This window comes from Panthera tigris, chromosome C1, assembly GCF_018350195.1.
Source record: "Panthera tigris isolate Pti1 chromosome C1, P.tigris_Pti1_mat1.1, whole genome shotgun sequence".
Lineage (NCBI taxonomy): Eukaryota > Metazoa > Chordata > Mammalia > Carnivora > Felidae > Panthera > Panthera tigris.
Genome location: NC_056667.1, coordinates 76,448,591 through 76,475,449, shown reverse-complemented (window position 1 = coordinate 76,475,449; position 26,859 = coordinate 76,448,591). Strand labels below are relative to the sequence as shown.

At 34.5% G+C, this 26,859-nt stretch overlaps 1 protein-coding gene across 24 annotated transcripts in view; it reads left to right on the top strand.

Moving 5' to 3' along the window:
- Positions 1 to 26,859, top strand: part of ZNF644 (zinc finger protein 644) — a 128,709-nt gene that overhangs the window by 66,095 nt on the left and 35,755 nt on the right. For 18 of the 24 annotated variants that reach the window (XR_006221691.1, XR_006221690.1, XR_006221687.1 and 15 more), the window contains 3 exons: positions 14,400 to 17,437; positions 17,620 to 18,225; positions 20,132 to 20,254. The exons of 5 other annotated variants lie outside the window; for them this stretch is intronic. Coding sequence is in view for 14 of the 19 variants with exons in the window: in XM_042997843.1 (XP_042853777.1) it covers positions 14,400 to 17,437; positions 17,620 to 18,225; positions 20,132 to 20,254 (3,767 nt within the window). In the remaining 5 variants the exon portion in view is untranslated. The remainder of the gene's footprint in view (positions 1 to 14,399; positions 17,438 to 17,619; positions 18,226 to 20,131; positions 20,255 to 26,859) is intronic. One more of the 24 variants, XM_042997842.1, reaches the window with a different exon arrangement.

Here is a 26,859-nt window from a genome sequence, read left to right as displayed (position 1 = left end):
TGTCTCAAAAAATAAATAAACATTAAAGAAAAAAAAAAGAAGTGTCTCCTCTTCCACATTTGGAAGTTTGTGAAGGATTTGTGTTAATTCTCCACATGGTAGAATTTATTAGTGAAACCATCTGATCCTGGACTTTTCTTTTTTGAGAGGTTTTGATTACCGATTCAGTTTCTTTACCTGTTACAGATATATTCAGATTTTCTATTTATTTTTGAGTCAGGTTTGTGTTTCTAGGAATTTGTCCATTTCATCTAGATTATCTGATTTGTTGATATCTAGTTGTTCATGGTATTCTCTTAAAATCCTTTTAATTTCTCTAACGTCTGTATTAATGTCCTTACCTTTGTTTCTGATTTTAATTATTTGCATCGTCTCTTTTTCTCTTCTTAGTCAACTTGTTAATTTTGTTGATCTTTTAAAAGAATCAACTTTTTATTTGTTTTATTCTATTTTTATATTTGCTTATCTGTGCTCTAATACTTATTCCTTCTTTCTGCTGGCTTTGGGTTTAGTTTGCTCTTCATTTTTCTAGTTCCTTAAGGTGTAAAATTAGGTTATTGATTTGCTGTCCTTTTTAATGTAAGCATTTATAGCTATAAATTTCCTTCTCAGTATGCTTTTGCTGCATTCCATGTTTTTTTTATGTTGTGTTTGGTTTTCATTCATCTCAGGATTGCCATCTTAATAAATTAATTATTAACTAATTAATAGGGAAGGCACATTGAAGCTGGGATAAACTTACAATTGGTAAAGAATTGATAATAGCAGTCAATTCATTTAGTGGCAGAAGGTCATATTTGATTACTTTGTGTTACACAGTAACCTTGTCTGAAGTGATTATTCTGTGAGATATTTTTATGTTCAACAAGAGAACAGTATGATTTAGCTGAAAGCATCAGAGTAGTTCTTGGACTTCAGGAGCTAGCTGCTTTCCCCTCCCCCCCCCCCCCCCCAGTCTAATTATTGTCTTTTTGTATCCTTTTTGCTGCTGCAACTTTTAAGATTTTCTCATTGTTTTGCATTGTCATCACTTTTACTGTGATGTATCTAAGTGTATTTTTCTTTTTATTATATCCATCTTAAGAGTTCCTGGTGCTTCCAGAAACTGTGGTTCGATGTTTTTTTGTCAGTTTTAGAAAATTATCAGCCATTGTCTCTTCTAGTATTGCTTCTGTCCTGTTTTCTCTCTCCTTTACTTCTGGGATTCCCATTAAATATATGCTAGATCTTTTTCCTAGGTCCTCTTTTGGCTCTGTTCTTTCCTCCATTTTCTATCCTTTTGTATCTCCTTTCTTCATTCTTACTTTGTTCTGACCCTTTCCTAGTTCACTCTTCGTTTTGTTTTTGTAGATACTGTTTTTCTCCCAGTTTTACTGAGATAATAATTGACATTTTAACTCTTTAATTGTATCTAATTTTTAGTTTTATTGCATGGTGACCAGAGAATATGGTCTGCATGATTTCTGTCTCTGTTGGAAATTTCTCCATGGTCATTATAATATATAGTCAGACTTTATATAATGTTCCACTTACGTTATAAAATAAGAATGTCTATTTCTTGTTGTATAGGGCTATTTGATCATTGTCTTTATAGACATTTATCTTTTGTATCTCCTAAGAGAATTTTGGAAAACTGGCATTTTTAAGTTGGCATTTGGATTTTTTGTTATGAGTGAAAATAATTATCAGCATTTATACGTGTGTACATGCTGTAAATCTAATTTCTTCAAAATCTTTGTACTGTTGATTTAATTCATTAGCTTACAGAAAATGTTGGCCATATAACAATTTAACAAAGCCAAGTCTTCATAGCTAAATCAAAGTGTCAGTAACAAGGCGGCTTTACTTTTTTAGATTTAACTATCAGACCTGCCACTGTTGACAACCTTTTCATTTCTGAATTTTAATTCTAAAACTGAGAAATGGAATGAGAGGGGTATGAGAGAAAGGAAAGTAGGTATAGAGAGGTTGAAGGCATAGTGAGAGAGACAAGACACTGGGATCTTTCCTTGAGTTGTTTTTCAATGAACTAAGACTATGTAGCCTTTCTATATTGTTTGCTTTGCTGCCATATTAAGAAAATTTGTATTTCCCAAACTTCCTTCTATTTGGTTCCCAGAGGCTTTTACACAGAGCATTACCAGAGCAGTGTACAATACCAAGGTTCTGGATGATGGCATTCTTCTAGACCTTTGAGAGATTCAGTTAATAAATACAATGATCTATGCCCTTGTGACTTAGTTCTACAGGAGGGATACACAAACAATAACCATAATAAATAAATATATTATACAGTATGTTAGAAGGTGATAAGTGTTTTGGAGTAAAAAGGGGTGAACCAGTGTAAGTTTACTTGAGAGTGCCAGCAGAATAGAGAAAGTGAGGGAGTTTGGGATGTAATCTTAATCAAAGTGGTCCAGGTAGGCATTATTCAAAAGAAAATGGTTGATCAAAGGCTTGAATTAGGGAATTTGTCATGAGTATCTGGGAGACAGAGTATTCTAGCTGGGGAATGGTTAATAATACTAAGACCTTAGCATGGGAGAGAATGTGTTCAGGAAATAGTAAGGAAGCCAACGTGACTAGAACTGAGTGAATTGGGGAGGGGAGTAAGAAATGAGGTCAAAATGTTGCTGAAAAGGATCTTCGTAGGGCATTACAGGCTATTATAATGACACTGGTTTTTTCTCTAAGAGGGAAAGACAGGGAGCCATTGAAGGATTTTGAGGAGCATTATCTGTCTTAAGTTTTAAAACGATCCCTCTGGTTGTGGTGTTGAGAATAGACAGTAGCTGGGCAAGGGTAGATGCCCTAAGACCAGATTAGGAGGCTGTTGAATGAGTATAGGGGAGGGATAATAGTGGACCTGGATGTAGCAGTAGTGAGAAGTGATTGGATTCTGGATGTAATATAAAGATGGTGGCAATAAGATTTCTTGATGGTTTTGAAATGAAGTATGAATAAATGAATAAGGAAGATTGACCCAAGGTTATTGAGCTGAACAAGTGATGGAAGTGGGGAAGGTTGCAGATTTGTATTTGGTAACCTTTCTTTTGTAAAGCAAGAGAAGGGTGATCTTGAAAGAGGAGATGGGCAAAGAAAACTGGAATATTCTCGGTGTGTTGACTTTTGGGGAGAAGTGTTTCAAGCCTCCCTCTGTGACGGTCAGTTTCTCTTAATACTTGTAGATGTTCACAATTTACATATTTTGTAGCCATTTTGTTGTGTGCAAAGGGGTTTGTGAATATTATATCTTCTTGGTGACTTGTATGCTTTATTATATACAATATTCATATTTAGCAGGTGTAGTGCTTTTTTGCCTTAAATTCCATTTGATTTTTCTGATAGTGAAGACATCTTATTATTAACATTTGCTTAGTTTATCTTTTCATCATATTTTTAACCTTAACATTTCCTTTATGAACAACATATAGCATACTTTAAAACAAAACAAATACAAATACCTTTTTATTAACTTACAAACTTTATTTTTAAACAAAGTATTTAAGAATTTTTTTTAATGTTTATTTTTGAGAGAGAGACAGAGTGCAAGCGGGGGAGGAGCAGAAAGAGAGGGACAGGCTCTGAAGCAGGTTCCAGGCTCCCAAGCTGTCAGCACAGAGCCCAGCGCGGGTCTCGAACTCATGGACTGCAAGATCATGACCTGAGCCAAAGTCGGACACTTAACTGACTGAGCCACCCAGGTGCCCCATAAACTTTTTATATTTATTAAGAGGACTGATGTGTTTGGACTTCATTCTGCTTTCTTGTTACTTTCTCTTTGCTATGTTTTATTGTTACTTTTTAATTTAATCAGTCAAATTTTCTTTACAATTCCAGATTTGAAATTATATATCTTATTTCACCATTTTACTTGGTTACCCTTAACATTTTAATACATTTAAAAAAAAATTTTCTTTGAGGGGCACCTGGGTAGCTCAGTCAATTAAGCATCTGACTTCAGCTTAGGTCATGATCTCATGGTTTGTGAGTTCGAGCCCCACACTGAACTGTCTGCTGTCAGCACAGAGTCCACTTCGGATCCTCTGTTCCCCTCTCTCTCTCTGCCCCTCCCCTGCTTGCACTCTCTCTCTCTCTCTCTCAAAAGTAAATAAACATTAAAAAAAAAAAAAAGGTTTTCTTTGAATCAGTATCTACCAGTTTGAACTCTTTTAGGCCTCTTTGTTCCCATATTATTAAATACCATATAACCCTCTTTTCTTAGGAATCCTTTTTGAACAATTATCAACAGTTAAGACATTTAGTTGCCATTTTCAGTGGTTTGGTTGCTCATTAATGCTTATTGATTCTCAGCTCTTTCTTTTTATATGTTCTTGTGTCTCTATGCCTGAGAATTACTCTATGAGTAATCTGTGCATGGTAAACTTTTGGAATCCTTGTTTGTCCAAAATGTCTTTTTTGTTGTTGTTATGCTTGAGTGGTAGCTATAGAATTCTGGGTTGAAAAGTATTTTCACATCTTTCACCATGATGCTGGCAAAAATGTTAAGACTGTAAGGAAATAGGCATTCTTACAGACTAGAAGTAGATATGCATATTGATAGAAATTTGGGGAAATGATCTAGAAATGTGTATTAAGCCCAAATACACATGCAGCTTTGAAAAATCTATACTATTGAGATAAAAACAGTACTATAAGGCTGTCTATACAAGGTTATTTACTGTAACATGTATATTGTATGATCCCATTTCTATAAAGATAATCACAAAACAAATACATATATGTGTATGCTTGTATGAATAAGAAAAAGGAGTGGAAGGATATACCAGACTCTTACATTGGTAACTGAAGTGGGAGAGAGTGGGAAACGTAGAGGAGGCAATATTTTCAGACAGATTTGATTTTAAAATACCATTTTTCCTCAAAAATCTGATGACATTGATGAGGAATTGTGTATTCTTGTTTTTGTAGATAGTCTAGTTTTTGTTTTTGTCTTGTTTTCTGAAAATAAGCAGAGTTCTACCTCTTATTCCTAGAGATCTGAAATTTCCCCAGGACTTGTCAAGAAGCATGTCTTTTTCTTCATCCGCTGAGCACCGATTGAGCCCTGTTAATCTGAAGATTACTGCATTTCTTGAGCTCTGGCATTTTTTTTTCTATTGTGTCCTCTTCTTCATTCCCCTGGGGTGCTTTGCTATAGTTCCTACATGATATAATTTATGGATGTAGATTTCATATTTATTTTCTCTTCTTGCTCTCTTTTTAAGAAGTCTTTGTTCTTTAAGAATACCTCTCATTTCATCAGCCATATTCACTCTGCTCTTCAACTCCTCTATTGAGAGTTGTTTTGTTGTTAATAGTTGTTGTTGCTTAGTATTTTTTTTTATTTCAGAGTTCTTTGTCACCCTTTCACTTAGAGTATATTGTACTTCTATACTTCAGACACAATAGTTTAGGGGCACCTGGCTGGCTCAGTTTGGTGGAGCGCACAACTCTTGATGTTGGGGTTGTGAGTTTGAGCCCCACGTTGGATGTAGAGATAACTTAAAATCATAAAAAGAAGCCTCAATAGTTTATAGAAATTGAAGATATTATGAATATTTACTTCTTTTTATTCTAGTGATTAACCTTATAATACAAACATTTAAATTTATATATTTCAATCACTTGTATAAAATAATAAAAAACACACTTAACACACCAATTTTAGCCATTTTTAGGATACACCTCCCCTCCACATTCAGCCTTTGGAAGAACTTTTCTGAGTGGTGAGTAAGTGGTAAACTTATGGATTGTATGCCTTTACTCTTGAATACTATGTTATCTGTCTCTGTATAATATTCTACAGTCAAAATAACCTTAACCCCAAACTTTGAAGTTATACCACCTTTGACTGAACATTTAAGTCTTGACACTAAAAAGTCTGTTGCTTTTCTGATTCATATTTTTTGGCATAAAACCTATTTTTAGTCTTTGGTGTTTTTTTTTTCTTTTTTTTTTTGATGTTGTTGTTTGTTTATTTGGGATTGTCCTCTCCATTCTTTCCAGCAGTCCTCACCTATTACCGTTCTCATTTATGGTTTTATCCACCTTGGTATGCCTCTCTGTTCTTGTTCATCTCTTTTCATTTCATTGGCATTTTATGAGAGGAAAAGTAAATGCATGTCCCTGATAGACCCTAAGGAATCAGAAACTCTTAAATCCTGAGTGGCCACTTCATGTCCTTTTTCCGTGGCGCACTGGGTCAAGCACTGTGATTCCCCTCTTTATTGCTCATTTAATATTGTTTTACTGAAACCCTGCTTTATCCCTGCAAGAGTGTTATTCTTAAAGCCCCAGCAACTCTTAAGACATACTGCTTCTTTCTGACTCTTTAGCTTCTGCCTGTTTATCCTGTTTATACCTTAGGAGTGGTAGTAAGGTACCAGGTACCAGAATAAATTTCTGCTTGTAAGGATCTCCTGCTTCATTCAGTAGGAGCAGTATACAAACTCAGCATCATCATTCCATAAATGAAACAAGTTAATGGCAAGCATCATAAAGAATTAACACTTCATGAGTAATTACTAAATGCTAGGCCCTGTGCTATATGTTTTATGTTGTCTTATTTAATCCACACAATCCTCTTAGTAGGTTTCATACATATTTTATTGATGAAGCAACTGAAATTTAAGGAAAGTTGGAATAACTTTGCCCCCAGGTGGAAGGTGTGGAACCATTTTTCAAACCCAGGCATGTGTGCGACCAAAAAGTGATTATCTTGGCATAGTGCACTATAAAATTTAGCTAAAACCCTCGCTTTTCTGAGGCTTTTCTTATCCATGGTATTTTACAGGACCTTCTACTTCCTCTGAACTATAGAATGTATAATCCATATTACTCACTTGGGACATAATGTATTGCTTTTTATTGATAGCAGTTTTTTATACATATGTGTCCTGTATTTTAGGTAGAAATACAATTAAAAAAAAAAAAACTACTAGCAATACCATTTTATTAATCTTAAGAATAATTAAAATTTTCCCTGAAATGATCTCAGTTTTAAATAGCTTTAGTCTCCTTTTATAAAACAATAGTATACTATTCATAACAATTTGGTTTTACAGATATTGGGTAAATTGTAAAGCATGTGTTCTATAAGTCTCTTATGGTTCAAAAGTGCTACTTTTAAATGACACTTGTTTGAATAGAGCTGTGTACATTTGATTATTAATAAGTATTTGCATTTTCTAAATATTACATAGTGTTTAACATTTTGGTGAAATTTTGTAATTATTTAAATTCACAACAGATAAATATCTTTGGTTTTATAAATGAAACTCCAGAATTGAATATTTAATAAGGAAAACTTGTTAAATCAGAAAAAAGTAGTGGCTGGTTTGTGATTTGCCATCACAAAAATATGTTCCTTTTTGTTGTTGTTGTTGTTTTTAAGACATTGGTGCAAGAGAGATGCATATTCCTGTGTAATTTGCTTCAAGGAGAGCAGATTTCTTGTATTTGAATTTTTATCTTCCTGAATGAAGATAATTGTAGAATAGTGATTACTTTGGAATATTTGTCTTAGGAGATAATTGTATTTGGGGGGCTGATTTTAGAGAAAGAAAAAAAGGTAAGTTGAGTAAATGATAGCTGTAAGAGAGTTCACATATAATGAAAATATTTTACAGAAAATATAACTGGTTTTGTTTCAGTTTTCTAGTTCTCAGTGAGTATCAAACTTATCCATCTAAATATATACAAGTTTAAATTTATATACTAAAGTTTAAATGTACATAATACAGGTAAATGGTTAAGTACTTGTTACAGATTATTGTAGAATTACAGAATTTTTCTTTCTACAATATGAGCCGCTTTCAATAAAATAATGAAATAATTTTCAGTGAAATAATTTGTTCTCTTGATGTCATAATGTTCAAGTTTATTTCTCATTAGACTATAGACAATTTCGTATTTTCAAAATATGACTAATAATATGACTACCAAATGAATTAATGGAATCTTTATAACAAGAGTTTTACTTTAACTATAAAATCCACCAAAGTTTTTTTTAATGTACATAGTTTTAGGGCGCCTGAGTGGCTTAGTTGGTTAAACGACCGACTTTGGCTCAGGTCATGATCTCACTGTTTGTGAGTTCTAGCCCTATGTCGGGCTTTGTGCTGACAGCTCGGAGCCTGGAGCCTGCTTCAGATTCTGTGTCTCCTTCTCTCTCTGCCTCTCCCCTGCTCACATTCTGTCTGTCTGTCTCTCTCTCAAAAATAAACATTTTTAAAAATTAAAATAAACATACATACAATTCAGTATGTACAGTTTTGAATTTGAAAGAGCAAAATTGTGTGAGTATTAGAAGGAAACATTTATTATGTTTCACGCAGTCTTTTAAGGCCAGATTATCTCTTCAACTCTTGTAAGGAATTCCTTCAAAGCCCAGTTGTTTGCATTTGCTGTCCTGTCACTTACTTTGATGTGCGTATTCTACTGGACCTTGGTCCTGTGGAATCGTCATGTGTTTGGGGCAGAAGTTTTATCCACAGCACTTTGAACATTCTTATCTTTTAAGTGCTTGAACAAATTCCTAGCCTTTTCTGAAAACCATTAGGCAAGTAGACATTGATGCTGATTTTGTACTTAAAAACTTCCTTTGTCACATTTCTTTTTATCTCTTGCTGATTATTGTTAAATGTGTAAGCACAGTAATTTCTTAATGGCAAAATTTCTTTGCTCTTCAGAATTATTTCAGCTCTCAACCAGTTCATTCCATATGCACATATAATATTTATATTACCACTTTAGGTGTTTTATTATCTATCTTCACTTCTAATACAATTGTGTTTTGTCTTCCTAGGACTTTTAACACTTGCACTTCTTTTGCATTTATTGGGCACGATGGGTTAATGTTTATAAAATAACTCAAAACTAAGCACAAAGAGTAAATTCATCATAGACTGAAGAACACTAGAAAAGCCAAAGTAAAATAACGATTAATGGCAGTTAATTGGTTGAGAGCAGAGTTGACACACTACCTTTGGAGTGTGGAGCTGACACATTTATGTTCATGTTAATTATTCAATTGTGGTAAAAAATTTGGTCTGTTTGAAAAAATATATAAAGAGGTTATCACTCATTTTAATTTTTTTTTAAAAAAAACGTGAATTGTTCTTGTTGGAGCTATGTGCATATGCACATCATATATCCTTTCAAAGCTGTGATGGTCACTCTTACCTTGTTCTCACTATATGAACATGTAAACAATGCAACAAGCAGTCATTCCGTAGCTGAGTAGGATTTAGCATTCTCGTTTGGTTGCAACTGTAATTTATTGCGTTGCCTCTTCTGTTACAAACTCTTCATTAGGAAATTAGCCTTTGATTAGTGAATATCCATTTGTTTTTCTGCTGTTGGTTTTCATTATTTTATAATTTTGCTATGTTGTTAAAGTTAGGCCTTTATAACTTCCCCACCACCTTTTGTCCTTCTTGTAGTTACCTGCCTCTTGAGGTAGGTTAGATTATGTTTACTATTTAGTATATCCGGCAGTAAGAATCACTTTGTGTTATTAGGTGTTTATGATCTTACTATTTGTAACATCTTCCTATTAAATAATGAGGATCATATATGGCATCAGGAATAAAACTACTGGACAAGTTCAATATAATTTTATGGTAGGTGGTAAAATCACATATAGATCTTGGTTTGTAATGACAGTAATGACAGGGCCACATGCTGCTGGAAGAAAGCATTATGTGCCGAATGTATTTTATTCTTGTTTTATTTTTCTGCTCATTATTTATGTATTTTCTGTTGGTTTGAACTCATTGAAAATTTTTGAGGGGGATATTACCCATACAAAAAACCTTTGTATGTAGTTTTCATGATGCAGATAGCTCTGTGGCCTGTGTGTTAGTCATTTAGTGCCATATTTTCATTGTTCAGGAATCAGCTTATCAACATATTACAAGTTAAGTAAAGGATTATTTCTTTTCTTTTTTAATTTTTTTAAATGTTTGTTTGTGTTTGAGAGGGATCAAGAGTGCACGCAAGGGAAGAGTAGAGAGAGAGGGAGGCAGAATCCAAAATAGGCTCCAGGCTCTGGAGTTGTCAGCACAGAGCCTGACGAGGGGCTCAGACTCAGGAGCTGTGAGAACATGACCTGAGCCAAAGTCAGATGCTTAACCAACTGAGCCACCCAGGAGCCCCAACCAAAGGATTATTTGAAGTAATTTTTGATTTAGAGTATCTTTTTTAAATTAAAGTCCCAGTAGTATAATTTTCACTCCCATTTTTAGCTCATTATTTCAAATAACATTAAATGTTAATAATATAATAACCAAGCATTTAACATATAGAGTAGATGTCAGAGAGGATGTTAGAAAACATCTTATCCAATCTCCAGTGCCATAGTTCCTTCTACTGTGTTATTGACAATAGTCCAACCTGCTGAGCCATTCAGTTCACTGTTGTGTGAGACAACCCTTTGCATTGTTGAGTGGTTCCTGTTTTTAGTTTTTTCTTAATCTTGAGTTGAAATCCATATCTTTATAATTCAAACATACCTTCTTTTATATGGCATGCCTTCAAACATTAGAAGACTATTAATTGTATTGACTAATTATTAGACTAAGCATACCAAATTTTCTCTTTATTTCATTACATGGTGTGCTGGATACCCTTATGAATTTCTGTATTTTTTTAGTGTTTCCTCTCAGTGACATCCAGAGTAGGATACTACTGGGGTGGTATGGTTATACAGTATACTCTGTCTTCACTTGCATTGTATACTAGGTGAGGCTTGGGTATATATATATATATATATGTTTGAACATTGTGTACGGTATATATAGACTTAACTATCACAGTAATTGTAGATGTAGTATTTCAGTTAATTAAGATTTGTTTTTGCAATTAGAATGACAGTTGTGAATGTTTTTTTCTTCTTGACCCAATCTCCTATATGACTAACTGAAGTTGTCATGTATTCTCAAGGATAATTTAAATGAACATGGGGTTTGTGAAAATCTGACAGATCTTAACTATAACTCAGCTAGTGGGCAACATTATAATTTATTTATAGCTGTGTAATATAGCTATTAATGAGCTAATGTAGAATGAGGGCAAATTGTATTATATCTTTGTATGAAATTATACTACATGACAAAGGTTGGTATTATGTAATAAGTACCCACAAAGTATTAACCTATTTGCAATAAATACAATTAATAATGTACATAAAAGAATGAAATTAAGCTAATTTTATCAAAAATTATTCATGAACAGAAAGTGGACAGCATAGATTTGATGACAGGAAGGTTGTATCTAATCTGAATTACTGAGTGACCTAGGAAGCTTGCTTAGAGGGATTACAGAATAATTATGTTAATATGCAATTATCACCTCATTTCTTCTGTAGTAACCTCAAGATGTAGTGTAGTGAGGGTGTTATAGCAAGTGCTGATAGTTTGCAAAAATACTGATGTTTGAAATTTCTAAGACAATAAGTCTAGCTTGAGGCATAAAAGTGATGATCTGTCATCTTGAAGACAGATCTGACCTTTGTACTGTTTTTTTTTTAATGCTCACAGTGTATAACTACAGGCAGTTATAGCTGTAGAACTCATTATGATTTTCTAGAAACCGAAATATGTTTTATGTAGATTTAAAGTTCCATTTGCAGCTTTTTATAAGTGTGTGAATTTTTTTCAAGAACATTTTAAAAGTCATTTAAAAGAAAAATTCTGTGGTTATATGATGACATGGAGGAGGACATACTAATAGAGTCTAAGCATTTTATTAAAATATCCTATTTGATAATAGCAAATTCACTGAAATTTGAGGAGTCCAAACAATATAACATTAGTTTGATTATTTTAATTTATTAGCTTCCCTTTTTTGAACTTTATGAATGATGTCTACCTTCAAATGTGTCCCCTACTTAGTTACATTAACATAAACTGGTGCTGATGGCTCTGTTACATATATTTGACTATATAAAGATAGTTGGAAGAACTTTGAAACAGTGTGAAATTAGGTTATCGGTCAAATGCTTTCTTGCCTAGATGCCACATAACCATCCGTGAATGTAGGGAAATAAATTTTGGTGTCAAAATTCTAGATCCATTATTCACTGTAACAGATTTTGATGATTCAGTGTTCTGCATTATATCTCAATGCAACAGCTATGATTTTAGAATACTGTTAAGAAAAAATGTACTTGGAACATGTTTTGGTTAAGATATATTCTAAAATTAAACCAGGAAAATTTTTTTATTATTGCTAAAATACTAGCTTACTGAAACAGTTTCTTATAGCGTATTTTTAAACTGATGGAGTAGATTTTTTAATATCAATGTGCTAAAAAGAAATTTTCTGAAAAATGAACAACCTCTGTTTTTGAGTAGAGAGATCATTAATTTGGGGACAAGTTAGGCATATTTCTTTAGGTGTGAAGGAAAACTTTGTTAAAGACTTCATTTTATATTTTAACAATATCTAATCTGATCTTTTGTTTTTTTCCTTCTGCTAGATGTGTTTAGAGATAGAGGATATATCACATACATATATTCTTCCTGTGTTTTTGTGGCAAAACAGTTTGGTATCTTTAGAATGTGAACTTATGGAAGGCTCATATTAAGGCCATTCTGGTAATGAGAATGCAGTCTCCAAGCAGACATGATATTCTCATAGTTTGTCACCCTGCTGTTCAGGGGGTACCAATGAAGTTGCTTTAAATGGGAAGCGTCTGTTCCATCTCTGAACCTCTAACACCAGAACAGATGGGTGGAACATGGAACATAGAAGGTTGTACCTCTGAGGTGGTAACAGTGAAGCCACTCATTAACACTGAATTTACCACTTCGTTAGCAACATTGCTTCCTGTTGAGAAAAGCTAATACAGGCTTTCAGATTGACTGAGCATATATTTGTCTACCCCTGTGATTATAATAAGTAGGAACACTAAGTGTCTTTCAGGCTACTTTTTTAAAAATTCTGTTGTCCATTTCAGATTTATGAGACCGTTCCTATTTGGACATTTTACCTTTTTATGTAGTTTAATGAGAAATGTCAGGAATGGGTAATAGTATAGCATCAAGATTTGCTTTTCTTTTCATTGACATTTACACACTCTTCCCTAACACATGTTTATGTGCTGCCCATTTTTAACTTCTGTGTATGTGATGTAGAGACTCCTGCTGGGTGCTGCATTAGCACCATTTTGGGGTGATAGCATTGAATATGATCTTATTGGAAGTCTATTTTTATTGCTGTGGATGTCTGCCAATCTCAGAACAGAATTCTGAGACCTATGAGGGGCAGAAAAATTGTTGGTATACATAATAATGCCAAAGAAAAGATATTTGCAGTATTATTTATAATATTTGTTGTATTAAAGAACACATCTTGTGGAAAGAATAAGCTCGTTATAAGCGCTTGTTCTCAGTTGTGAAATACGAAAGTAATTAGAAATAATTCTTTTATTCTTTAACTAGACTTAATGTTTTACAGCACATGTAGTTGGTACCATAAGAGATTAGAAATAATGAACTGTATTGAAAATGTTTTAATTTCTAAATATCAGATTAAATTCATGCTGTCTTAAAATAGTATTATTACTTGTTATTCAAGTAATATACAAGTACAAATTTAAGTACTATGAAGGAGAAGAAGAGAGCAGAAACCTAGCATGTCTTGTTTGCGGTTTTCCGAATAATAGAGCAGTTCCTGGCACATGGTAAGGGCTCAATAAATATTTGGAGAATGAATAAACTGTACTTACTACCATGTGCAAAAGGAAAAGAAATAATGGAATTTTATGCCAGTACTTCAGATAGTTCATACCTAGGGTTGCCAAATTTCAGATTCTTTAAATTGTACTTGACGATTATTGGATATTTTGAAGGCCTTGCTATAATTGCTGAGTCAAGAAGTCAGAACCATGATGGAATTTGCATTAGTTGAATGGGGTATCTAAGTTTCATGGGAAGAAAATTGTCTCCTCTTACACACTTTTGCTTTGATTTTACAGCTATGTTTTTATTCACTCAACATGTTAGTCCTTTATTCACCAAATACTGCCTGAGCACCTTTGCCAAGCACTGTGCTAGGTTCTAAAGATATGAAGGTGACTAGGTATAGTCCCTGCCCTCAAAGAGTTTACATTCTTCCAGGGAGACAGGTAGTTCCAGTATAATGTGCCCATTTCTAATATTGCTGTTCTCTAGATGTTTTGTATATATTCAATATTGGTTGTTGTTGCTTAGCACAAAGAAAAAAAATAACCTAACCTTTTTTAAAGTTTTTCTTCATTCTTGGAAAATTATTAGGACCTCCACATAAAAAGAATGGAATTATGCTAATAAAAATGTGTACTTTGAACTCTCCATACATTCTACTAGAATTTTTTTCATGCAAATCTAAATTTTTTTTCTTCCATTTTCTAGACTAAATGTGTTAAATGGGCTTGCCAACAATATGGATGATTTGAAGATAAACACCGATATTACTGGTGCTAAAGAAGAACTCCTAGATAACAACAGTTTTATCTCAGACAAAGAGAGTGGAGTTCATAAACCAAAAGATTGTCAGACATCATTTCAGAAAAATAATACACTCACTCTGCCTGAAGAACTGTCAAAGGACAAATCTGAAAAAGCCTTAAGTGGAGGCCAGTCTACTCTATTTATACATGCTGGTGCTCCTACTGTTTCTAGTGAAAACTTTATCTTGCCTAAAGGAGCTGCTGTTAATGGACCAGTTTCACACTCCTCCTTAGCTAAGACTTCCAGTATGAATAAAGGCAGTGTTTCATTAACCACTGGACAACCTGTGGATCAGCCAACAACAGAATCTTGTTCAGCTTTGAAGGTGGCACCTGATCTTCAGCTATCTACACCACAGAAAGCAAATCAACACCAAGTTTTATTTTTGTTATCAGATGTAGCACATGCTAAGAATCCAACCCATTCCATTAAAAAACTACCTACCTCTGCTTCCGTTGGTTGTGACATTCAGAATTCAGTAGGGAGTAGTATAAAGTCAGATAGCACTTTAATAAACCAAGTAGAGGTGGGTGAGGATAGTGATGATTTATTGGTAAAAGATGATTGTGTCGATACATTAACAGGAATCTCCTCAGGTACAGATGAATTTAGGTCAGAAAATGAGACAAACTGGGATCCCCAAAAAGAGTTCATTCAGTTTCTTATGACTAATGAAGACACAGCGGATAAAGCTCCAGTTCACTCCAAAGTAGGTCTAGAAAAAAAGAGAAAGCGGAAAATGGATGTAAGCAAGATAACTCGTTACACGGAAGATTGCTTTAGTGATTCAAATTGTGTACCCAATAAGTCAAAAATGCTAGAAGTAGACTTTCTAGAACAGAATGAAGAACTACAAGCAATAGACTCACAGAAATATGCATTATCAAAAGTGAAGCCTGAATCAACTGATGAAGACTTGGAATCTGTGGATGCTTTTCAGCATCTAATTTATAACCCAGATAAGTGTGGCGAAGACAGTTCACCCGTTCATACTAGCACTTTTCTTTCTAATACCTTAAAAAAGAAATGTGAAGAAAGTGATTCCGAGTCACCTGCTACTTTCAGCACCGAAGAGCCATCATTTTACCCCTGTACAAAGTGCAATGTGAATTTTAGGGAGAAGAAGCACCTCCACAGGCATATGATGTATCATTTAGATGGGAATAGCCACTTTCGTCATCTTAACGTCCCAAGGCCATATGCTTGTAGAGAATGTGGACGGACATTTCGAGATCGTAACTCACTTCTAAAGCATATGATTATTCACCAAGAAAGAAGACAGAAGCTGATGGAGGAAATTCGCGAATTGAAAGAACTTCAGGATGAAGGAAGAAGTGCACGATTACAGTGCCCTCAGTGTGTGTTTGGTACCAATTGCCCTAAAACATTTGTGCAGCATGCTAAAACCCATGAAAAAGATAAAAGGTACTACTGCTGTGAAGAGTGTAACTTCATGGCAGTGACAGAAAATGAATTAGAATGCCATCGAGGCATTGCCCATGGAGCGGTGGTAAAATGCCCTATTGTCAGTTCTGATATAGCCCAGAGAAAAACGCAAAAAAAGACTTTCATGAAAGACTCTGTTATAGGATCATCCAAAAAATCAGCTACCTACATATGTAAGATGTGTCCTTTTACGACTTCAGCCAGAAGTATTTTAAAAAAACACATGGAGTACTTGCATTCATCATCATGTGTTGATTCATATGGTAGTCCACTTGGACTTGATAAAAGAAAAAGTGACATTCTTGAAGAACCTATAGATATTGATAGCACTAAACCATTAATTAAACAACAGTCAACCACATTTCCAAAGAACTCTGCTTTAAAACAAGATGTAAAGCGAACATTTGGATCATCCTCACAATCAAGTAATTTTTCCAAATTCCATAAGCGTCCACACAGAGTACAAAAAGCTCGGAAAAGCATTGCCCAGTCAGGTGTAAATGTGTGCAATCAAAACAATTCTCACAAGACTGTTATGATTAAAAGCAGCACTGACCAAAAACCTAAGTATTTCCATCAAGCAGCAAAAGAAAAATCTAATGCCAAGGCGAATAGCAACTATTTATATAGACACAAATATGAAAACTACAGAATGATCAAAAAATCAGGTGAATCATATCCTCTACATTTCAAAAAAGAAGAAGCCAGTTCACTAAACTCTTTACATCTGTTCTCATCATCAAGTAATTCTCACAACAATAGTTTTATTTCAGACCCTCAAAACTCTGACACGAAAAGGCCAGAAAGCTTCAGAGAACACAGGCGTGTAGCTGTAAAGAGAGTAGTTAAGGAATCCAAGAAGGAAAGTTCTGTTGGAGGAGAAGACTTGGATAGCTATCCAGATTTCTTGCATAAAATGACTGTTGTTGTTTTGCAAAAACTTAATTCTGCTGAAAAGAAAGATAGCTATGAAACAGAAGATGAAAGTTCCTGGGATAATGTTGAGCTAGGTGACTACACTACACAGGCCATAGAAGATGAAACCTATAATGATATTAATCAAGAACATGTAAACTTATTCCCGCTTTTTAAAAGCAAGGTAGAAGGTCAAGAGCCTGGAGAAAATGCTACCCTTAGTTATGACCAAAATGATGGCTTTTATTTTGAATACTATGAAGATGCTGGAACTAATAACTTTTTGCATGAGATACATGATCCTCAGCATTTAGAAAACGCAGAAACTTCATTGTCAAAGCATAGTTCTGTTTTTCACTGGACTGATCTGTCTCTTGAGAAGAAATCATGTCCTTACTGCCCAGCAACATTTGAAACAGGTGTTGGGTTATCAAATCATGTTCGAGGACATCTTCACAGAGCTGGATTAAGCTATGAAGCCCGTCATGTTGTATCACCGGAACAAATAGCCACAAGCGACAAAATGCAACATTTCAAAAGAACTGGCACAGGGACACCTGTTAAGCGAGTTAGAAAAGGTAAGTTTCCACGTGGATAATTTGGGTTACTGTGTCTATTCAGATTGAAAGAATTTGAAGGTTTTGTTCAAATTTGGTCTTTATTAGAATAAAGAAAAAATTTTATTTTTCAGAGTTAATTGGCTTTAAGATGATCACTTTACAAAAAATTCTGATGTTACTCTTAAAAAATTTTTTTTTAGCTATAGAGAAGTCTGAAACCACTTCTGAACACACTTGTCAGCTCTGTGGTGGTTGGTTTGATACTAAAATTGGATTATCGAATCATGTTAGAGGCCATCTGAAAAGACTTGGAAAGACCAAATGGGATGCTCATAAATCTCCAATCTGTGTTTTGAATGAAATGATGCAAAATGAAGAAAAATATGAAAAAATCTTAAAAGCATTGAACAGTCGTCGTATTATTCCCAGACCATTTGTAGCTCAAAAACTTGCATCAAGTGATGACTTTCTATCTCAAAATGTTATACCTCTTGAAGCATACCGTAATGGCCTAAAGACTGAAGCTTTATCAGTGTCTGCGTCAGAAGAGGAAGGGCTGAGTTTCTTAAATGAATATGATGAAACAAAACCAGAACTGCCCAGTGGAAAAAAGAATCAGTCTCTTACACTGATAGAACTGCTTAAAAATAAAAGGATGGGAGAAGAAAGGAATTCTGCTATTTCTCCTCAAAAAATTCATAATCAAACTGCAAGAAAGAGATTTGTTCAGAAGTGTGTTCTTCCATTAAGTGAAGACAGCCCGTTGATGTATCAGCCACAAAGAATGGACTTGACTATGCACTCAGGTAAGAGGATGTTTATGACTATTGTGTATAATTTAAACAGTTTAATTATGCTTACTTTTATGGAATATTTGTAGGAAATACTTCTTAGAATGTTTTTACTTAAGCTGCTTTTTTTGCAGAGCAGAGATTGGTTATACTGTCATTTCTATATAAATCATCAGTTGATGCTCATCAGCACTGAATTCTCTGTGCCTCATTTCTTGGTCAGAATGTAAGGTGAGAACAAAAAACAAAAAAAAAAACCAAAAAGCTGATCTGTAAAAATAAAATCTGCTATGGCTGGGGAATGGTCCTGTGGATGGGAGGTTGACGTTGTTCAGAAGCATAGCATTACTGGAATGGCAAACCTGTTCTCTATTTGCCAGTGCTCCAAGATGATAATGGTCTCAAGATTTAGCTATTGGTTTTCCTTCTGCTTAGGTCAAACAAACAAACAAAAATAGGCTCTTTAAACTGAATGGATTGGTGTCTGTTGTGTGTTGTGATTAACCCAAAGAAACTTCTCCTTCTCCAGTTCCTCGTTGTATTGTGGGATAGTTCGGTTTTGGAGAACTGTTGTGAGTATAAAATATTTGTTTGGGGTTTTGCAGCGGTGGTCTAATGGAAGAGAACAGATGTTGAGGTTAGTGCTTGTGCACCAATAGTTTTTCCTTTTCAAAAGAACGGTTTGTATTGGCAAATGATGTAGCAGATGAAATAGCCTAACTATATTTGTTATTGCTAAGTCTGGTTTATACTTTTAGATTAGAAAAATTTTAAGTGTCTTTGTCAGTTTCTTTTGGAGGTTAAGAATGTCGATGATTGATTAACTTTGTGGTCCAGCCCTGAGTTGAATGTGTCTGAGGTAAAAGTAACTGGTCAGTGGGTTAATAATGAATACAATTACTATAATGTTGATTTGTTTACTTGGGACAGCCCAGATATTTGTTTGCAGTTTTGATTTAAGGAAAGATTACCTTGTGTTGTAAGTGGTCTGAAAAATGGTTGTATGAATTTCTGGTTAATACGGTTCTTTTGTACGAAGAGAGTCTTTCAAAGTCAAATTTTGAACATTTTTCAGAAGAAGAAAATGTAAGAAAGGTGTGTCAGCTGTGTTGACTGAGGTGTAGTACACTTGAGAGATGGAAACCGTATTTGTGGCTATCATAGCTCGTGTTGAAGAAACCAACTGAAACGAGTTGGGGGAGTGAGAATTGTCTTAGAAGTTAGGAGTTTCTTATTGTTTTCAACATGTTTTCTTTCCTGTGATGATTAAGATGTTAGCTTGTTGATCATTTATTTAGCACAAAGATTTTAGCAAAAAACTTCAAATCATTAACTTTCATTATTGATTGCGCATTCAGAGTAATGAACATAAAATGCCCTGAATAAAATGTTGTGTCTAACAGCTGCTCAGTGGTGTGTTTTACCACCTTTTCTCCCAGCCTTCATCAGAAAGCCTAATTTAGTATTGAGCCTTTTACGGTTTTGTGGGTAAAACACTTTAATTACCACTTTGTCAACTAGACTTTTTAATTCTTTGTATTGGTAAGTTGCAAGCTTTGAAACTTCTCAACTGAACAGTGCTCTTCAAATCACAGGATTGTATTTTAGGTTTAGGAAATGATCTGCGTAACACAGAAATCTGCAAGAAAGTGATAATAGGTGTTAAATCCAGAGGAGCTTAGAGGTTCAAGGCACTCCTCTTCCACCTTTCCAAAGAGCATGGGTTGGCTCTAAATACTAACTACAAACTAATAACATTTAACTTAACCCCCCCCCCCCCCCGCTCCTTATTTTAAGTTAAGCTAATTCAATGAACGTTTTTTAAACCATCTTTATTGTGGTACTTTTCTTCACGCTTTTAGCTAAGAAAATTTCACTTTTTGAAGTGAGAACTGGATTATAGTTTTCTTTTGAATGATAGGTATGCCTGTGAAGCTTAGAACATGTGTGCATTGCAATACGACGTTTACAAGTGCTGTTAGCCTGTCCAACCACTTACGCGCTTATGCACGAAAGAAGAGTGCTGGACTTTTGACTGGTACAGGTATGTTTGAACAGATAACACAGCAAGTCTGCTTGATTCAGTACACTTTTTTTCCCACCAGACTGGTGCTAATTCAGATGATATTTATAGCTTTCTTTGGTAAGCACAGTTGAGTCTGAATATACATTAAATTTCAGCAACTTGTAAACTGTTAGATATCATTTTAAGCAAGTTCTTCTTTTTCATTTGGCTTCTATTGACTTGATTTGGGAAAAATAAATAAATAACCCAATAGAAGTGTGGGACTTTTGAGTCTGCCTAATTCCCATTGATTTTTAAATTACACTATTTTTTGATTTTTAAATTTATTTTTGTGAGTAGATTCCAGTAAGGCAACCTCTCTTTAGTAAAAAGGATTGTAGTTCTAGCCTAACGAAATGCTTTATTAGGAAAGAAAATTATTGTGAAATTTCAAATATGTACCTTAAAACTAAGCAAAACTAAGGAGTTTTCATTAGTCTGTAGATGACATCTTTAAAGGGATAAGCCTTAAAAATGGCCCATGTTGACAACTGAATAGATTTTTCTTTTAATACTCCTAAACTATGTTTAGGATTAATAAATACAGCCAACACATAAATCTCAACATGCACATTTCTGTGTTATTTTTGGTTGGTTAGCCCAGCCTTGCAGATACTCTTCATATTGCCAGCCTGTGAAAAATTGTATTAGCTTACTCATATGTAATACTGCTTCTTACCCTACAAAAAGCCTTGCTCTTTTCATTTGTAGCCTTTCAAGCTACCCTGCTTTAGCAAATCCCATTTCTCTCATGTCTTAAAATACACTCTTTTCTAAATATATCTACATAAATCCTTTTGCCTAAAACTCTCCTTCCAGTCTTTTTATTTCTCTTGCTCTTTTAGATCACTGCCTTCTGCTTCCTTCTAGTTGCTGTTTTCCCAACTTTTTTGTTCTTCCTCATGTCTTCCCTTGGCTTACATCCAATATGTTCTTGCTACCAAAGAAACACTTGTATTCATACTAATGTCTTTCTTCTGCTTCTTTGCTTTATCCTTTGACTTGATATACAAATGACCAGGGATGACTGTTGACTGCATTAAAAGAATAGAGTGAGTTTTACTTTACTGGATTAGTAACCTCCTACTGTGAGGTTTTAGGTTTTATAATATTACTCCTACCTTCATCAGGCTTGAAAGGGGATTGCAGACATTAGAGGCAGGGAGGCAGTGAAAATAAAAGACTGTAGAAACAGAACTTCACAGTTATTGCTACCACAGTCACTGACTTTCACTTTACACTTACTATGTGTCAGGCTCTGTGCTGTGCAGCCGAATTGCGTAACATTTAACCTTCACACCGCCATATGAGTTGTAGGTGCAATAATTCTCTCAGTTTTACAGAACACTAGGTCTTAGACAAGTCAAGACTTAAGGTTAAGTTACCCAGATTTATGTAGTTATTAATAGCAGAGTGGAAAAATCAAGGATTTCTTATCCTAGACTTTTGTTTTTAATCATGATGGTCTGCCACATACAGAACAAAAGCAGTTGAAAATCCTAAAAGAGGTTAGGTTTAAAGTGGGGAGCATTCTGGTGAAGACTGAATAAATGAGTCTTACAAAGAGCAAGGACCCAAGAAACAGGCCTGGATTAGATTTTCGAGGACTTTAAAAAATATTTCAGTCTGACAATTCAGACAGATAATTGCAAATATTCAGTGAGGCGCATCTCTCCAGTACAGGTTTTGTAGGCCATTAAAAAATGCTTTTATTCCGTCTGAAAATCTTTTAAAACATAGTATTAATTCTTTATAAATAACTGATTGTAGCCCTCCACTGACCAGGGGTGCATTCTAATGAACACTTTATTGTCTAAACAATTTCATTATTAAAGAAAAAGTTAATATAGGATGAATGGGGATAGATTTCTTTGGTCATCAAGAAAAAAAGAGAACATTATTTTTTAAATATCATTAAATACTAACCAAAATGTCAGAAGAGTTAGAAAATAAAAGGTGTGTGTTTGGCAGTCCTAAGGCAAAGAGAAGGGAAATTAAAAGCTGAAGAAAGTCTTAGGGTGGGTATTTTCCACAGCACATAACCACTTTTAACAAAAATAAAAAACTCATGCACCTTTTCTTAGAAATTCTGAAACATCCCCCCTCGTTTTTGAAAGCTTCTTGACCAGTAGAGCTACACAGAAGATGTCTTTGCTGCTTGCTCATGCCAACTACAAAGTTTTTTTTAATAAGCTTTCTTATTTTTTGTTTTCCAAATGAAACATTCTGTATTATATTTATAAAGTCCACATGCCTGTTTTCTTCCTCTGTATCAGTTGCAGTGGTGTAAGTCAGTGGTCCCAACCTGTAGTTTCCGGAGGGTTCCACCAGGTTATTGTAAGAGATTCATCAGTCCATATGAGTAACAAGCATTATTTCTCAAAAATAGGTAAATGTTGTTTTGATGAAAAAAGTACAGAATCATTTGAAAAAATCTTTACCTTAATCTAAGTATATCACAAGACTGAAGCAATGTAAAAGGAAAATAGGTAGGACTAAAGCCACCATAAGAATGTCTGGGACCCATGTTCTTAATTCAAGTAGTCTTCATTCATGTGGATTTTATTTATGTGACCTACTCTTGAAGAAAAAGCTTAGGTATCCCTACAGTATGCTAAAGGCCGGCTTGGTTGTGATAAACCCCAAATAAACCCCAAAGCTTCCTTAGAAGACACCGGCTCCTGGCCTCTTCTGTGGGAACTAGTGGTCTTTGGAGGGAGAGAAATATTCTAGCTAGCCTGAATAGACCCAAAAGAATGCTTCTCTACTTCCCCAAATAGCTGTCTTATGAAAGCTGTGGACCCCATCCCAGAAACATGCACTTATTTCATCCACAGATAAAAAGTTTTCTATATATTTCTGTATTTAGGTATATCCCCTAAAGGTTATCATCTGTGGACACTTCCTCTAGCAGAAAGCTGAGAAAGGGGAGATGACAAAATAAAAATGAAGCAGACAGAACTGGGAATCAGGAAATGTAAGAAATCTAAGCCCTAAGAGTTAGAAAATGCTTAATATGCCAGAACTGTGTAACACCAAAACTAATGTATTTGGTCACAAACATAAATTAAAATACAACATGCTTCCTAACTTTAGTAAAAGGAAATGATGAATAATAAAGTAGGAAAGCTTGGAATTAAAGACATAGAAGGGTACCCATACCTGGGACAGAGTTCAGTTGACAAAAAAGAATAAACTTCACAGATTAAAATTTTGCCCAGAACTGACCCAGTTTGTCATCCATTGGGCAGGTTCCAGTAATTGTTTAATAATTTCCATGTGCCTTCCATGGTAGATGCTCATTTATGAAACTTTTTTTTTTACCTTTTTTAAAATGAATTTTTGTCTAAAGAGGCTAGTGCCAAAGGGTTTACTTTATATTCTGTATTGTAAATTCAAGGCATACTTATTATTTTTTAAGGCATACCTATTAAGAATTTATTACAGTTAACATAGACTGCACTATTGGTAGACTTCTTTTTCAAGCTTTATTCTCTTTAGGTTAACTTTTTACGTGGTCATACAGACTTTTTCCTGGGTAATTCTTTATATAGTCTAATAATAAGAACATTGCATAATTTTCATTAAAAATCAGAAATTTCGTGTAGTTCGTATTAAATGCTTTTGGACTTCTAATTTTACTATTGACTTTTTTGTGTTTAATATTTAAATTAAGTGATGCCCTTTTTATACTGGCAGTATTAAAAACACAGTATCACTAAGTTATTAATAGAGCAACTGTACTGACTGGGTTAGCCCTTTTGTAGCGGCCGAGTAATAGAAAAGTGCCTCTTTCAGAGGTGTCCTGGATTGGACGATAAGTTACATGGTACCTTGGTTATTAAAATTTCTAAAATATTTAAAATTATTTAAGGCAGAATATATTCTATCAACTTAATCTGCAGTTAGGAACCAAAAAAGAAAAATATTTTGAGGTCAAAGCAAGTGAATTCCAACAGGTGAAGAAAGGGGAAACAATTAAAGTCTGAGTAGGTTGTTGTGAAAGGAAATGTATCAGTTAAGAGGAAAGCATGTTTGCACAATGGTGCACAGTGGTGCAGAGCCATGTTATCTCTTAAAAAGCAGAGAGAATAACAGTGGTGTTCAGCATTTTTATTGGAATTCCATTTTACATCTTGACCCTGTAATACAAATGCACATTAATACACATACTCACTTGGTCACTCATTACTCACCTGAAGTGATTGTGATGTACTCTAATAATTTCTATTTTATTCTTTTTCATTAAAAATAATGCTGGTCATGACCCAGTAAATTGATTTACTAACCAAGAAGTTACTACCCACAGATTGGAAACACTCCCCTCAAGTGACTCTTTTGCTTAGGGACTGGTATTGACCAGAATCAACAATAGTAACATGTTAGAAATCATAATACTACTTCTGTGGCAGCATGTAAAATTATTTTACTCATTGTATTCAGGTGTTTATCGGTAGATCATATTTTTTAAATAAAATGCTGACCTGTACTATTTAAAGTAAATTAGAGATTCCTAGTTATTTAAAAAAGTAATGCAGGGGCGCCTGGGTGGCTCAGTCGGTTAAGCGTCCGACTTCAGCTCAGGTCACGATCTTACGGTCCGTGAGTTCGAGCCCCGCATCAGGCTCTGGGCTGATGGCCCAGAACCTGGAGCCTGCTTCCGATTCTGTGTTTCCCTCTCTCTCTGCCCCTCCCCCGTTCATGCTGTGTCTCTCTCTGTCTCAAAAATAAAAACGTTAAAAAAAAAATTAAAAAATAAATAAATAAAAAATAAAAAGTAATGCAAGAAAAACATTTTTATATGCAAATATATTTGGGGAAGGGGTTTCATTTCATTATCTTCAGAACACTTCCGTGACAGCATTTTAGAAGTAAAGCATGATTATTACTATTCTACACCAACAGACTCACCACCATCATAATTAATGCATAACTTTTCCAGTGAGAAAAAGAGAACTTAAAAACTTGGCACCAGAGTCTTTCAGTCAATACTACCAGTGCAATAGGTCTACATTCTTTTTTTAGTAAAGTCAGTGTTTTATTTTTCATACCACCCACTTTTAAATAGAATAGTAGATTGCATGTTACTTAATAGGATCTTTTGCCTGTTTTCAGCTTTAATGATCTAATTGGCCACAGAGGCCTGCAACAACAAGTGCTAATGAATGTGTAACACAGTGCCAGGTGCTGAGCGGGTGTATAAGCCACCAGAAAAGTAATTCTTATATTGTGGAATGTGCTATAGGAACACTTTTCTCCTGCGGTGGAAAGAAAAAAATAGTATTGTGAAAGCTTCTTAAGATGCATTAAATTACTTGTCTTTTCATGAGTGTCTCTGCAGTGTCTTTTAAAACATTTTTGTAATGTTGAATCTTGAGGAAATTGCACGCTTTTATAGTGATTCATTCAGCCTGAAAGAGTACAAAGAGAACATTTTTATCTTCTTATTATGATTAAACTTCAAAGGAGCAAACTAGCTTCTAGTTAAAGCAAATACCTTGATAATTACTCCAGAGTAGGCTATCTGGAAGATACCTGGGAAGCATGAAACATGTCCCTGTCATCAAAGAACTTAGGAAAGCATTATTGCAACACATACAAAACTATCAAAGTTAGAGACCTATGCAAGATAGTATACAAGTAAATGGAAATAAAGTATTAAGTGCTGTAGGAGATAAAGGTGTTTATTTTAGTCTAGACCGTCTTTTGAGGGGAGCTGGGAATTAAGTTGGGTCCTTTTTTCCTGCTGTCATTATAATGTGTCTCGTTACTAAATAGAGCCTCAAAAAGAAGGAAAAAGGAAAAAGTGAGAATAGTTCATGCACATATGTTTCTTGTCATTATGTTTGAAGTGAAAGAAAGTAAAACCTAGTAGTCAAAGAAAATTTTCATTCATTCAACAAAATTTTTAGTTCTTTTATCATACCAGGACCGTGCTAGAGGCTGTAAAGACTGCGCTTCAGCTCCATAAACATACTTAGGATCCTGTGGGATAGGTACAAAGATACTATTATGGTGGAAAAACTTTATAAGGTTTCAGCTAGACCCTGAACTTGAAGGATGGGTAGTTTTAGGAAGAAGAGACAAAGTGGAACGTTCTCAGTAGAGAAAAGAATGTAGTTTAGGCACGAAGGGATGAAATTTCGAGTTCAAGAGGTACTGAAAGATTCAGTTGCGGGTGTTTGGGAAGATGGTAATGTCAGAAAGGTAAGGTTGATACTTTTGGATGCTTGCTAAAAAATTTAGGAAATCATTGAAGAATTTTTTTAAATAAGGGAATAATGTGGTCAGACAGATGGGTTTCTGTGTTTTCTTGGTTATAACTTATCTCTGTAGTACCATCCTTCATTAAAAGTCTATATCTGTACATATTTATGTGCACAGTAATGTATCATTATTTGGGATTAGCACAGTAATAAATTGTTCAAGTTGAGTAAATTTTCCAGGTAATTGAAGACTAGTATCAAACTTGATTTTACCCTAACCATTTTGATGGTTATGTTTCTAAAATGTTGTTCTTATTTCTGCCTTGTGAAACTGTAGACTGAGTATAATTTAACCATTTGAGTACATAAGTGTCATCC